This window comes from Rattus norvegicus, chromosome 7, assembly GCF_036323735.1.
Source record: "Rattus norvegicus strain BN/NHsdMcwi chromosome 7, GRCr8, whole genome shotgun sequence".
NCBI lineage: Eukaryota > Metazoa > Chordata > Mammalia > Rodentia > Muridae > Rattus > Rattus norvegicus.
The window spans coordinates 45828777-45843927 of NC_086025.1; the positions used below are offsets into that span (position 1 = coordinate 45828777).

At 40.2% G+C, this 15151-nt stretch overlaps 1 protein-coding gene and 1 long non-coding RNA gene across 10 annotated transcripts in view; one reads left to right on the top strand and one right to left on the bottom strand.

Annotated features, from left to right (window-relative positions):
- The window catches only part of Syt1 (synaptotagmin 1), a 544812-nt gene that overhangs the window by 129128 nt on the left and 400533 nt on the right, over positions 1-15151 (bottom strand). For 4 of the 8 annotated variants that reach the window (XM_008765353.4, XM_063263063.1, XM_063263062.1 and 1 more), the window contains 3 exons: positions 13607-13720; positions 8795-8962; positions 5663-5830 (listed from right to left, as the gene is read on the bottom strand). In XM_008765353.4, coding sequence (XP_008763575.2) covers positions 5663-5830; positions 8795-8962; positions 13607-13720 — 450 coding nt within the window. Of the gene's footprint in view, positions 1-5662; positions 5831-8794; positions 8963-13606; positions 13730-15151 lie in introns of all 8 variants that reach the window. The other 4 variants (XM_063263065.1, XM_017594679.3, XM_039078497.2 and 1 more) reach the window with 1 other exon arrangement.
- The window catches only part of LOC102547595 (uncharacterized), a 50241-nt gene continuing 43964 nt past the window's right edge, over positions 8875-15151 (top strand). The window contains exon 1 of one of the 2 annotated variants that reach the window (XR_010053693.1): positions 8875-8997. This is a non-coding gene — a long non-coding RNA (uncharacterized LOC102547595). The remainder of the gene's footprint in view (positions 8998-15151) is intronic. The other variant, XR_593423.4, reaches the window with a different exon arrangement.

The following is a 15151-nucleotide window of genomic DNA, read 5'->3' on the forward strand; positions in this document are numbered from 1 at the left end:
AGGAGGGGCAGAATAACGTCCTGTACATAGGGAAAGATCTTAAGAGATGGCGACTGTAACCCCAAAGTGTGTAGGGCTTTGCTGCAGTCACGGTCACTGGGAGAGCTGGACAGTCACCCTTTATTGTTTATATGGCTGATGATACAGGTTTGTAAAGGAAAAAACTTATTACATAACTATATGCTTTAGTTTATTGTATATTTTGCAGAAAAAGCAGGCACAGAAAATCCCTTGCACTCTCTTGAGGTCAGTCAGCATAGTGGTGATGCTACAGAGCTAAGGACAAGTGGGTTCTGGAGCCCAACTGTCCTGGGTCTAAATCATTACCACGCTGTTCACTTTCTGTGTGGCCCAGGATAAATGACAAGACAAAGAGTAATCCATGGGGTGGCTCAGGGACTATATAAGATGAGAGATAAGAAGGAGAATGTTCATTATAGTGTGTGTGTGTGTGTGTGTGTGTGTGTGTGTTTGGGGTGGGGTTGAGTGGCTTCATGTTTGACATCTAGTCTAAGCTCTGAGAGCTTACCCTTTTTAGTCTAATTTTGTAAGTTCAACATTTAAGGGACAGAATGTCATTAAGTTACTTACTCCAACCTTACTCCTCAAGATACCAATTCGAGTTTTCACTCTTAATTGGACCTGCCCTTGCTGACCTCTTTTACTTAGGAATTGCTCTTGGTTTCTCTCTGTTTAATTCAAAATTTACCCAGTTAAAGACTTTGTTACATTTACTGTGTTTGTGTGTGGGCATACACGGAATTCCTAGGTGCGTATTTCCTAGGTGCGTATTTCACAGTGTGGATGTGGAGATGAGAAAAGCTTCAGAGTTGGTTGTCTAGGGGGGGATTGGGTGTGGTAGCTCACACCTTTAATCCTAGCCCTTGAGAAGCAGATGCAGACAGATCTCCATGAGTATGATGCCTGCCTGATCTATATCCATAGTTCCAGGACAGCAAGGACTAGTGAAACCCTGTTTCTAAAACAAAACAAAACAAAACAAAAAAACAAAACACAAAACAAACAAAAAAAGAACTTGGCTCTTTCCTTCTACCATGTAGGTCCTGGGAACTGAACTCAGATCCACAGCGAGGCAACAAAAGGCATTGGGAAGTGACTCAGCTCTCTCACCTCTTCAGGTTTAAGTAGACGCCCAAGCTCTTCCCTGGAGCTTCCTCATGATCCTGAAAATCCTCCAGTGTATCATGGTCTAATATACTAAAAATGCTTCAGTACTGTTAAGTGGTATCTATTGTACCATATATTTGTTTAACAGCAAATTTTCTAGACATAATATATTTGGATTTGGGTCATATAATTTGAATCCTCCTTGGAACATATTCTTATATATCTCTGGTTTTCATTTTCATCTTTCGAGCAGACACTTTATCGTTGTTTAATCTAATCTTTACTGTTAAAACCTAGTTAAAGCTAACCTATATGGCTCTATGTGAGTCACAGAAACAAGATGAAGGTGAGGTTCATGGGAAGGAAAGTACAGTGAGCGAGACATTACAAAAACAGCACAAGGAAATTGTTGTTTGTACATCGTCAACCAAAAGTATCAGCAATGATCTTCCCATGTATCTGCCCTGCCCCATCCCCCCAACTTTTTTCACTGGGAAAGAGTAAGATTGTTTCTGTCTGGAAGCACATTATCTGTGGCTTCTTGAAAGACTGTGGATGTAAGTGAATGTTTTCAGGGCATTTCTTAAATGTGACGGTCTGTGAGTGACAGGCAAGGTTACTGTTCACATATCACTAGAACTGTTTGCAGTCTGCACACTTGTTTGTTGGTATGTGTTGGGGGAATGTCTCTGACAGCTTGAATTGCCTCCAAACTTCTACATGTACTTAGAAAACATCAATTGTTTGATGATCTTTGACCATAAAGATGCTATAAGAAATAACTTTAACTCTTTTCAGAGAAGTACCAAGTAATTGACCACTGGAAGCCAAAAATCTGCCATTTGATTGAAAATGTATTCTCAAAATGCTTTTCTGTGAAGTAAATGTTTTTCTAATTAGGCTTAAAAATGTGAAATTTTCTTGCAAAATTGATTTCCCATTAAAGACCGAAAGTAGTTTCTCTTCCCTTCTGCCTGAGTACTAATTAAATTATGTCCCAACTTGTTTTAATTCAGCAATCAATTTTTTTCCCATTTGCACTGGATTACAGAACCTCATTTAAAAAGCACTCTTAACAAATTCACACAAAAAGAGGTGATAGACTTATTTTCTACTGGAGAGAAAGCAGCTTCAGGCCTGAGAGCTTGCAGTCTACCAGGGCAAATGCGTAAACAAAGAAAAAAAAAAAGTCCATGTGTGTTCCACTGCTGTGCACTCCTTACGCCATTTTAGAAATGAGAAGAGAAATAAGAAAGAAAACGTAAGGATGACAATGCATTGATGACCCTGACACTAGATGCAGGGATGAGACAAATTCTAAGCTAAATTTATAAAAACAAATGGACAATCATAGCTGTTGGTAGCATTTGGAGTGGTGTAGAGAAATGTTAAATGAGTAGATTATTCTGGAAGTATGATGGTTAGTTCCAGATATGACCTTGGGTGATATGAAAAACTATACTTTGAATGACCAAACAGAAAAGAAATCATGAGAATTTCAACACAGACAGCCTGACGCCATTCCTATCAGAAGCCTTACACAAATGAAAGAGAACTGTATATGTTGTTTATATGGCAAGGTTTGGAGGCTACACACAGAGGAAAATTGGATAGAATTAACAGTTTTACATGGAGCCCCCTCTTGAGAGAAAGGCTCTACTGTGTCCAGGGTCAAATCCTATTGTCATCTGTTGAGAAATGCAGAGGTGGAAAAGGAAATAGTCAGACATATTACACAAGGTGAAGAAAACGCGGCAGTGAAGGGGAACAGTGAGTGGCGTTGACTGTGTGAATGTGAGGAGCACTGAACTAGATGGGAACCTCAGGAGGAGTGGAATCTAACAGAGTCTTGAGTCAGAGCTTGAACTGCTTAAGTCTCCTAGCTGAACCTGTGTGGCATGTCAGGCTGTGACACAAGCTGGTTGCCCATGGCATGCCAAACGTTTGCTTATGGTGGTACTGCTTCATTATCTTACGGCTTTAGGTCGTCCACTCTTCCCTTGTTCTATCACTGTTGCCGGCGTGGAGCTCAGTGGGACTCAACTTGCCTTCTGTCCAAGTCTGACTGAACAGCTTGCCATGGTTACATTTTAAGTCTTTTGACATTAAAATGATCTGTAACATTGAGAGGTGAAATGAACACTGAGGATGCAATGGCTCACATGGGAAAATGGTTCACTGAAGTCATGAGAACTAATGTTCATCCAACATACCAGCTTATTCATGCAATTATCACTTTGTGCACTTAATAAACAGCACCGCACATAACACAGAGAACAAAGTCTTGAGCTAGGAAAGGTAATTGGGTCTTATTTCCTCTACTAGGAGAAAGTGTCTCGCTGCTGATAGTCATGCTGAGGTATGTGCTGTAACATGTTTTAGCAAGTTTATTACTTCACAATAGAGGACATAACTTCTCCCTGGACCACAGTTACTCTTCCAGAATGAAGACCGAAGAGGAATGTGCTCCAGGTGTTTAAATTGAATGGCTTATTGCTTAGTATTAAAAATGTCCAGTGGCTTGTGGGCAGCGCACTGTTGTGAGAGGATAGGTTGAGTTGATGTAGATGGAGGAAAGATGAGAAGAGGGAAATGAAGACCAGCTGTGAGAAGAAAAGGGGCAACCAGTCACTCCTCTACTAAAAAGTCACTGCCTGCCCAGACACTATGTGAGGAGTTCTGCAGTCTATCCTATTTATAACATTAGGCCACTCTTTAGAATAAAACAGTTTGAAGGGGCTTAAGTAGCCAGGGCTAATAAATAGATTAGCTAGAATTAAAATGATGAATAATTGTGATTTTAAGGCAAGTCTTTCCCAGAATCCAGTGCAGCTAGTGATGTCAAGGGTGGGTTGGAGGCGGAAGAGGAGGCGGCTGGAGACTGTTACACACACCTGTTATTTTCCCTAAAAAGCATGGGAGCATAATTCCAGGAATCCAGCAGTTACTATTTTCAGAATGAGTTGTTTTCCACGATTTGGGTGACAGATGTATTAAAGAAGTTACGGGAGAAGAAAACAGTCAAAGGAAGATGGGAACATCAAGAGAGAGAAGGAAAGTCGTTGTCTACTTAGATCCAACCTACTAGTTTAGTGGTAAGTCGTAAAGCTCTACATTTACTCAAGGAATCTTTGAAAGAATACAAACTACCAGGCAGTTTACCTAAACACAGGCAAAAACACCTCTCAGAGAGCCACTTGGTGTGATTGTAGACTCCTACACCATGAACTTGGTAACAGGTAAGCAGTGAGAGCCAAGAGCCCAGGAGACATAGCCTCGCCTTGTCAGATATAAGTGGGTCATAGCCAACCGAAAGTGAGTGAATTAATAACTACCAGTTAGTAAATATGTGTTACATTCAAATAAAATATAAAAACTCATGGGACATCTTGCTACTTTGTTGCATAAAAATAGTATTGCTGAATAATTGGCTTTCTCCTCTTATGTGTGCTTGAAATGACATTGGTATTAGCTCACTCATAAGAAAGAGTTACATATAAAATCTTAAAAGTTAAAAATTTGTTATTTTTCAAGATTCTTCTTCTATTGGTGCCTTTTCACAGTAGGACAAACTCTTATCTCAATGTTGAAGAATGTGATATTTGATTATTTTTACAAAGCAGAGATTAACAAATCATTTTGCTTCCTTTTATAGAATGAAATAATAATATTGAAGTATAAATCTCAACATGCTGTGGTAAAAGTTTTCATATTCTATTAGGAGTCTGAAGTTTGTAGGTGTAGGTGGCCGAAAGGATTCTCATGGTAATGAACTAGGCTGAGATCTATGTGGCCCCAGAGTAACTACACATAGAGATCTGGAAAATTGTTGCCCGTATCCTAAAGAGGAGCTGTGAATGGAGTTTGTTTAGAACTGAGCGATGCTAAGGGCTGTTTGTTTGTCTAATATTAGCCTGCTGAGACATTCACACAAACGCCCATGCCCGGCAGGCACAGCACAATCCAACAGAATTGGTTACTATGGAGTGTAAATGCACTATGGATATTGAACTCTTTTTAAATGACAGAAAAATACTAGGCTATTAAATCTAGGAGAAAAACAATGTGTGCAGTACCATGAAGATGTGACTCACTTAAAAAATGGACTTAATATCAGCTTTTGTGTGTAATGGTTTTCTTTTTTTTCTTTTTACCCATTATGCTTTGATGTCTGCATCAGAAACAATGAACCTCGATATGCAGACATAATCAAGGGAAACGCACCCGCTTACTACACTGTGATAGTTCTAAAATACACGCAGACAATACGAGATAATTGCTCACTGTCTTCTAAAGGACGGGGTTGTTTATATTCCCAGTGTGTGTTATCTCTCTATTTTCTTTTAAATTCCATGCAGAAGTCCTGAATATATTTTAGCAGGGTCATACAATCCCTCTGACTCTGTTTTGGCAGCTGTCAGTTTTTAAAGGCCCATGTCACCCTTCAGGAAGATCATCTCTCTATGGCTTAGTATTTGAACCGCAACAGGTGAATGAACACAGCTTGTGTTAGAAATGCTAATGAATGCCCTACCTCTTCTTTCTCAGCGCTCTGGAGATCACGCCACTCCTCGGTCACATGGCCAAAATCCACGGTGTTCATAGGAACTTTGAACTCTCCGATGATGTCATGCTTGGAGAAGCGATCAAAGTCATACACAGCCATCACCAGGGTTTTGCCACCTAATTCCGAGTAGGGCACCTGCATGGAAAGACATGAGGGGAAGACGTGCTGTCACAGGATGCTTGACATCTGCTCCTTGTGGACAACTTTTGGTATGTGTGCTGGAGAAACAGAACAGGCTCTTTATATTGAGCCTTTTGGCCAGTTTCTTGGGAGAAAAACGGAAAAGTGCTGTAGTGACTTATCACTTTACTACAACATTTTGGAAGCAGTTGGTATAATCTTCCTATTAGTTATGCTATAAATACTTCTAATAAATGAAAGAATAGGAAAGTCGATTGCATTGGACTATATAACTCTCTCTTGCCAATTAATGTTGTTGTTAGTTATGTTCTTGGGGTACAGATGGTTTCAAAGTGTCAAGTTATCTGGACACCACGGTTTAGTGGACACCACACTTTCAAACCATCTGGAGCTGGTGGTTGCACCCTCTTGTGGGAGGGTGTTAAATGTCCCTTTAATAGACATTATCTAAGACCATCAGAAAACACAGATACATTATTATTCTTAACTGCAGCAAAATTACAGTTACGAAGTCGACAAAATAATTTTCTGGTTGGGGTCACCACAACATGAGGAACTGTATTTTGTTCAAAAGCTATGCTGGTAGTCTAAAAGGAACTAAATGAAATTCACAAGATGCCTCTCAGACTTTCTAAAATAATTTAGTGATTGACAAGAGCTGACTGGAAAATTGATGTTTTGAATATCACAGCTTCATTATCATATGGATCTTGGAGTTCGTTTGTAAGTGTGATACTCGTTAGCATGAGTAGTAGCAAAAGGCCAAGGAGGAGTGAATTCTCCAGCTGTTCTAATCCATTTGGGACAGATGTTATGGTTTTGAAAGTTTATTAGTGACATTTTTTAAAATTCAGGGAGAGCTGTGCATACCAAGCAAGCTACACTTTAGTAAGTGGATGGAAATGTCTCGTCTAGGGACTGTTTAGATTGACACTAGATATTTGATCAATTTTACACATGTAATATTTAATCAGTGTATATATGCTGTAAGCTCCAGCAAACACTTCTCAATGCATTCTTAAGAATGAAAAAGGATGAAAGTCTAATTGACCATTTATGTATAAGAAATGTGAGCATTCTAAAGAGTGTTTGTCATTTATGAATTATGATCAGAACCAGGTTATTTTCTAAAGTCCTGTGAATAAAGACTAAGTTTAATATTTTTCTAGTTTCGGAAGAATCTAAAATAAGCTTGAAAGACCTGGATTTCAATAAAAACCAACGAATTTTAGAGTGGTAATATAGAATCCCTTAAAATTTTAAATTATATTTCCTGGAGATTTGATCATTGAACAGTCTCTGATGCCCGTGCTTGGGGTCAGGCAGACCTGGACCTGGGGCTCATGGACAAACCCAGCCTCTTCACCCATCCATCACACTGCAGCAAGGGGTCTGCTGTGGGGCCATTGAGAATGAGCGAGTGTATTTAAACATTTAGTCTGGGCTGGAGAGATGGTTCAGCGGTTAAGAGCTCCAACTGCTCTTCCAGAGGTCTTGAGTTCAATTCCCAGCAACCACATGGTGGCTCACAACCATGTGTACTGGGATCTAATGCCCTCTTCTGGTGTGTCTGAAGACAGCTACACTGGGCTTGTATACATAAACATTTAGTCTACAGTAGGCATTTAAATCCATTTATCATTAACACACCCTTTAAATAGAAACTTATCTTAGCAGAAAGAAAAGGTGGTACATTTTAAGTACATTTAACTCCACTTGAAAGCCAGCCTACAAGCCTCTACTCCTATAGTGCATGTCTGTCTGGTAAACTATTACCACTAATGTGCTTCAAAAGAAATGATACACAAATAATAGAGGAAGGCACTGTAGAATTATTTCAAAATTCCTTAAAATAATATAAGAACTATTAAACTCCATTTGGAAATATACACAGCCAGCTAAAATGCTATTGATTACTATCTACATGATGTTAAGAAATTGGTATTTAACATTTTTGGTACAGGGACTGTAATGACTTGTTTTTAAGGCAGGGATTTCTAGGCTCTAATTATTGCTATTTTCATGGTCCAGGCAAAGAAAAACTAAGGGATTCTGTCTCTAAAACTCCAAACCTTGACAGAATAGGAAAACTGTTATCTTTCACCAAATTGCAAACAAGATTTGAAGAGGTGACTCATTCCCCCGTTTCATTTCCCACCGGAATGTTTGCCAACACGAGGTGCGTGTTATTGCTAAGCCTGGCTGATGGACGGGGTAATTTTGAATCAGCCTGCTGGCATATTCATAGAGATTTCATTTTCCAGAAATGTATTGTTCTAAGGAAACCATTTTAAAACAATTCTACCTCTCCACCAGAAGCACCATTTTTATGAAGGACTCCAAGTGAAGAGTTCCAAGGTGCCTTGGGGCTCTCGGGGCATGTCACTTTGATGAGTAGTCCTATGGTCAGAATGTCTCTTGGTTATTGTTTGTCAACTGATGTGTCTCAACATGATGAAGAGCATTAGAGAAGAGCCTAGGGCAAAGCACTGATGCTGGAGAATCCCATATCCTTTTTATTGCTAGGAGGAAGGGCTTTAGCATGTTCAAACCTCCCCGCAGCATTGATGAGAACAGCTTCCTCCATTTGGACAGCAACAGGCCTTATAGGCTTGGCCTGCTTTTCTGAGACTTTGGAATCCTGGAAAGGAAAAGCTTGGTCCTTATTTTCGAGGCAGTGGGGTGTAGTGTCCGAGTCCACAGGCAGGCATGGAGTAGAGCCTGGGTGTTTTAGGCGTGATGCTGATACTAGAAGGTCTACATTCTATTCTGAAATGACACAGCCAAAACCTGTAAGGCAGAATCTTTGCTAGACTGAAAGTTAAAGTGTAAAATATTCCGGATGTAACTGTGAGGGGTCCCAGAGTCACTATTGATGCATATGCTTTTATGCATGTCTGGATGCAACTCGTGTTTAATCTGAAACCTAGGGGGAAAGTTATGATTCTAACATTCTACCTTGAAAGTAAATTGTTCATTGAAGACTGGATTGAGGGTTTTCCGGTGGACTTTAGTCTCAAATTTCTTCTTTTTGTCAGGCAGCAGGAAGACTTTGACGTATGGATCGGATGTACCCCCCATGTCCAGGGCGGGCAGTTCAGCAGCCTGGATGATTCCCACCAACAGCTGAAAGGGACAACAGCAAACGAGCAACACAAAGGGTGAGCATTCTGAGGATTGATTGGTTCACACTGTCACCCACTGTGATGTGTCCTCCCCCCTCCCCCCTCCCCCCATGTTCCCTCTGCTTTTAGTAAACTTTTCTGTTCATGCATCTGAATAGAGAGGGCGCATGCAGTGAGCTCTTTAAACATTAGAAACCGAATTATGACAGATGCAGGCTCTAGGAAGCCTAGTTTTAAGTACAAAAGAGGCTTTTAAAAGGTTGCTGATTACAGTTAAATATGGAATTCATATTTGCAGAAGGGTTGCAATCAAATAACTTCCCAGTTGCTGAAAGCTCTTGTGCATTGTTTTTCCTTCCAGTTCATGCTTTATAAGTGGAAATAAATCGTTAAACAACCACTAGCCTGTAATTGCAAAGCAGGGATTTTTTTTTTAAATTCTTTTTTGAAGCCACAGAGCAGCTAAATGGAAATTTCTTAGTCACTGACTGGTATTTTGAAATAAAAAGTGAGAGCTTCACATTTCCATCCCACTCGACCTATCCTTGTGTGATATCTACTGTTTTTAAACATTAGCTTATCATTGAATAATTACTTAAGAAACTTGCGTTAAATGTAGGATGTAGAATAAAATATATAATTCAAGTTTCCTCAAAAAAGAATTATAGGCTTGAATATTTATATTAAATGCCCATTTTTGATTTTTCCTAATATAGCAATTTTATCTGCAATGTATTTTTCACAAATAAAATTTTCATTTTCCCTGAGGATATTAAAATAATGTGGCTTTTTTTTTTAGATAAAATCTTACTCTGTAGCACAGGCTGGTCACAAAGTTGTGGCAAATCACCTGGCTCAGTATCCCTAAGTACTCAGATTCCAAGCATGAGCCCCACCAAACCATCTTTTTAATATTTTTGCAAAGGAACAAATGAAATCCTGTTATTGCAGATTCTGGATCCATCAAGTGTGTCTAGATACTGAGGGAAATGCTATTCAGTCACTCTGGACACTGCACTGCTTTACTCTCTGTATGTCCCAAACATGTGAGTCTGACTTTATGGCCAACAGAGTGGATGAATAACTCATCCTTACAAAAAAATCACCCCCATTTTCTGTAAAGAGATCCAGTGTATCCTCAGTACATTTCGGCTGGTTGGCTCAATCAGTTTCTAACTTGGATCCTATCCTGAAGGAACATGCTGTTTCTACTTTAAAGCTGCTTTCTTTAGTTTGTGGCATTGTCTTTCAGGAGCAGCAATGAATGCTGGGAGGTAGTACAGGAACAGAGACTCATGGTCCAGGAGTGGCTGACGGACGCACTAGATTACAAACGCATGAGTAGTAAAACTCACGGTCATGCCTCCACTGGGCATTCGCTTCTGGGTGGCAACGTAATATTCTACTTCCTCATTCTTCCTGAGATAATTGTAGTTTAGAGACTTAGATATCTTGTCATTAGAGAATGGAATGATTTCTTTCAATGTCCTTTTAATTCTGTCTAAGAGAGACATGCTCTATTTTCCCACCCCCAAAGCTTCTTAACTCAAGCATTTTAAGACCACGTTTTGGATTTGGTAGACAAGTACTCAGATTTGGCTACAGCTTCGTCTCCAAGATTTCTCAGACTTAACCTTCCCTGACTCATAGGAACCATGTGATGACTAAAACTTGCTAAGAATAGTTGGAATTAAAATAAGTATATAATATTTATAAATGTTTATATAATCTTCTAGACCATCATAACAAAACACATATTTTGGGCTTAATGTGTGCTGAAAACAGAGTAATAAACATACACATTATTTTTGAATAAAACAGAAACAATTCCATTCTTAAAACTACTATTAAGCTGAAGAGACGGTACTGGGTGCATCTCCAGAGGACCGAGTTTTGATTCCTAGCACCCACATGGCAGCTTATAACCATGTATAACTCCAGTTTCAGAGAATCAATACTTTTTGACCTCCATGGCCACAATATACACACTAGTGCTCATACATACAAAACATTTAGAAGTCTCAAAGCAGTATGAGATGCTACTAGATTTCTACTGGGCAATATAAATGGGGAAAAATATTAGGTGGATATATATATAAAGACAGGTTTAAAACCTGGAAATCTCCCTGGGAATATAATGTAAGGTAATCTTGGAATATATCAATAATAGATTAATACTCTAAACTCCAACTAAATCCTAATGCTCATTTTGACAGAAGTAGTAAAAATGACCTGAAATATATTTAAGCAATTATAAGACATAAATGGTTTACCTATGATCCTATATAAATGCATATTTAAATACCATACTTAAAAGTAATACATAGGTAGCTAGAATATACCATAAAATAACTAAACAGGGCTATCAGGAAGCAGATCAATTAAAAATATTTTTAAGTCTGAGACATCCTTAAAGGGAGGACTCTGAGGCTTCAAAGACTTGAACTGTTAGTTCCCAAATAAAATTCAGCATGACTGCAACTGCTTCCAGTTCTGACTTTAGACATCATTAAAGCAGAGTGTTAATGTTTGATTCTCTCTATCGCTCATTGCTCACCAAGAAGGTGAAGGTTATTACTAGCATATGCGGGCTTCCAGCAGTTGTACTGAGCTACCAACCTTCCTCACCAAGATGGCTATTCTTGGTCATCAATTTGACTACATCTGGAATGAACTATGATCTAGCAGAACCAATGGTACTTGAGTACCGAATAGGGATGCTGTCTGGAGCTGTTGGCAGGTCCCTATAGGTGACTTTCAGAGGAGACTTTGAACTTTTAACATTGCTGAGATTGCTATAGACTATGGAGACTTTGGAAGTTGGACTAAATGTATTTTTTATTATGCTGTGGCTAGGTATGGCCCCCATGTATTCATCAAGCCTATGGGAGCCAGGGAGTAGGATGCGGTGGTTTGAATTTGTTTGGCCCAGGGAGTGGCACTATTAGAGATGTGGCCCTATGGGAGGAAGTGTGTCCCTGTGGTCATGAGCCTTAAGACACCCATCTCAGCTGCCTTGAAGCCGGTCTTCTCCTGTTTGCCTTTGGAACAAGGTGTTAAACTCTCAGCTCCCCTTGAGCCATGACTGACTAGATGCTGCCATGCTCCCACCTTGATGATAATGGACTGAATCTGTGAGCCTGCTCCAATTAAATGCTGTCCTTATAAAAGTTGCCTTGGTCATGGTGTCTGCTCACAGTAGTAAAACCCTAAGACGCTCAGCAAAGAAGGAGGGGTGCAAAATGAGTGGGAGAGATCTGGACTCCCTGGTAGAGCAAGGGCTAAATCCTGAACTTACACAGTCTTTGTACCCTTCCCGCAATTCAGAAAGTAAAGCAACAGACATTAATATTGTAGATCGGACCTAGAAGGGTTTTCAAAGGCATTTCCCACATTTTGAGCTACCCAGATAACAGGTACGCAGTGAAAAGCGGCTGCTGTCATTAATCTTACAGCACTTCAGCCCCTTTTGAGAAACAGAGGCAGGGATGACTGTTTTGCAGTCTTTAGTCTTGTCACTTCTGGGTAACCTCCTTAGGCTTTGAGAATCAAGCTGTTCATCTCCCTGCTTTAAAAAGTTGCTATCTCATCATTGCGGAAGTCTCACCTAGACTTCTGGTGTTCCATAGAAGGCATTTCTGCCTTTAAAGGCCCTGGAGCCCAACAGCCAGTGGAAAGAGATGGAGAGTCACCTCAAACAGTAGGTGGAGTTCAGAGTCAGAAGAGTTGAGGAAAAAGATTGAGGGACTAAAAGAGGACAGGCACTCCACAGGAAGACCAACAAGAGTCAACTAACCTGGACTCTTGGGGATGCCAGAGATTGAATCACCACAGGGCGAGCATGGGCTGGACCTAGGCCTCCTGCACATATGTAGCAGATGAACAGCTTGGTCTTCATAACGGGTCCCCAAACAACTAGAACAGGGGTTGTGGGTGAGCCTATTGCCTGCCTACCTGCTTGTGGAACCTGCATCTCTCAATGGACAGCTTTGTCTGGCCTCAATGGGAGAGAATGTGCCGAGTTCCGCAGCAACTTGATGTGTGGGATGGGATGGGGGTGTCTGTGGGGGTTTGACATCCAGAGGGGAGTGATCCTTTCTACAGGAAGTGGGAGGAGGGAGGAGAACTTGTGTAAGGGTGTACTGGGAAGGAAGGAAGGGCTGATATTGGGTTGTAAAATGTATAAACAAACAAACAAACTCATAGAGCACTGGCCAATTTTTAATTCTTTTATGGCTTTTCAAACTAATTTTTCTAAATGTGGGTGTGGGTGGCAGCTGGTGTGGTTTGGAATCTGAATCATACAGTTCAAGGAAGGTTGTTCCTACTCACACTGCGGGACCTATGGCGACTGGTCTGGCTGGGAGCTCTAAGCAACCACTGATGGCTTGGAGTTAATTTGTATTCTGGCTGCCTCCTGTCAGCGCCACGAGTAGATGTAATCGGCTGAATACTGTGAATTCTAATTACCAGAAGTTAAATTAGCAGCTAGGGGACTGCCTGTACTTAGAAATGATTTCATCAATAGCTTTGATAATTGCATTTTCCGCTCACAGCAAACGAAATGTTTTAAGGACTCTCTTGCTTCAGTTCCTACTTGGTAGTGTCAGAAAATGTAATGGAATTAGACGCATTCCCCTCAGACCTGGTTATTCTGGAAGTCATAGTCCAGTGAATATTGGAGCTTTCCCAGTTTCTCCTCTTCCTTGGGCTCTTCCTTTTCTTCTCCATCAGTCAGTCCGGTTTCAGCATCGTCATCCTTAAGGGCCTATGAGGACGAAAAAGAAATCCAAACGAATTTTCACCAAGGCCCAAATCCAACTGGCCATATAGTTAGACCTCCAAGCTGTTTGAAGCAAGCAGGAAGATGCTGGATGTCTATTTGTCTGACACATTCTCATTGGCTGCTAACGCACACGTGTTTTTAATTTCACTTGTGCATGAACCTCCCCCCACCCCCAATCAGCAAGCAGCATGGAAGCAATGGCAGAAGCCCCCTGGTAGTGTAGCAAGCAAAATATGAAATTGTTGCAAGGAAAACGTCAACTTGGTGTTCTCTTGTCTCGGATCGCATTGCCTCTTTTGGTTTTTCTAGTGTGGTGAACATGCTTGTATCCAGGCTGGGTTTCACATTCTCGTAGCTGCAGTGGTGCTCAGCACCATGTAAAACATCCTTGGTGCATGCAGTGGGGAGAGTCACATGGAATGCATGGCCTTCCACTGCCTTATGGCTTCTGTCAAAGATGGCTGAGTGACCCTCGGAAAACCGTAAATTCTTTGTGTTTTCACATCTATGATTGTAACATTTCAGAAGAAAAGGAGAAAACATGCCAGCAGTGAATGCTGTTTAGAGAGAAGTTCAGTCCATTTCCAGCTGAACTTTACCATTTTATTTTCATAACAGCTCCTCAGAAAGCTAGGCTGAATTAAACTGATTTGACTTTACTTAATATCAAAGACAGAAGAGTCATGTTTGTCATTTTGGAAAACCTTATATTGGTATAAAGTTCATTTTGCATTGAACAACAAGGGCCATGGTGCTAGACTTAGAAAACCTATACAATTATATATTTTTCAATCTAAAAGATAGAACATAAAATAAAGTATTTGAAAGGTCATTATGTCATAAAATATGTACAATTTCTGTATTTCAAAAAAATGAAAAGGATATAATATTTTCCTAAAATGTAAAAATTGTGCTGGGTATTTCTACTACAAGGGTTTATGCTCCTGGAAGATTTCTTCATGGGGCTGTATAGATAAACTTGTATACTCTATGCAATGCCATTCTTCACAATCGAAAATTATGAAAAGTTCCACCTCCCTGTTCACTAGTATGTTTGAAAAATTGAAACATTTAAAGGTATCTGACTAGCACTCACATATTTTGTTCTGCTTTGTGGGTTTTTATTTTTACATTGCTTGTGTTTTTAATGGAGCGAGTGTTATCTGCTTCCATCAAGCCATCACGTATTTGTTGTGTCTGCTACTGCAGAATCTCACAGGACGAGAAATAGAGCCGACAAGCAGTGAGCTGCACTCTATTTCGTCAGCGTTAGTGACTCTCTACTGTTGTCTAACTAGCATCAGCTCTGGAGCTGGCCTTCAGAATGCTTACAGAATTCAAATATGAGAGGTTTAGCCAGGCTGCAAAGGTCCCAGGGCCAATGGACCCTGGTTCACCATCTTG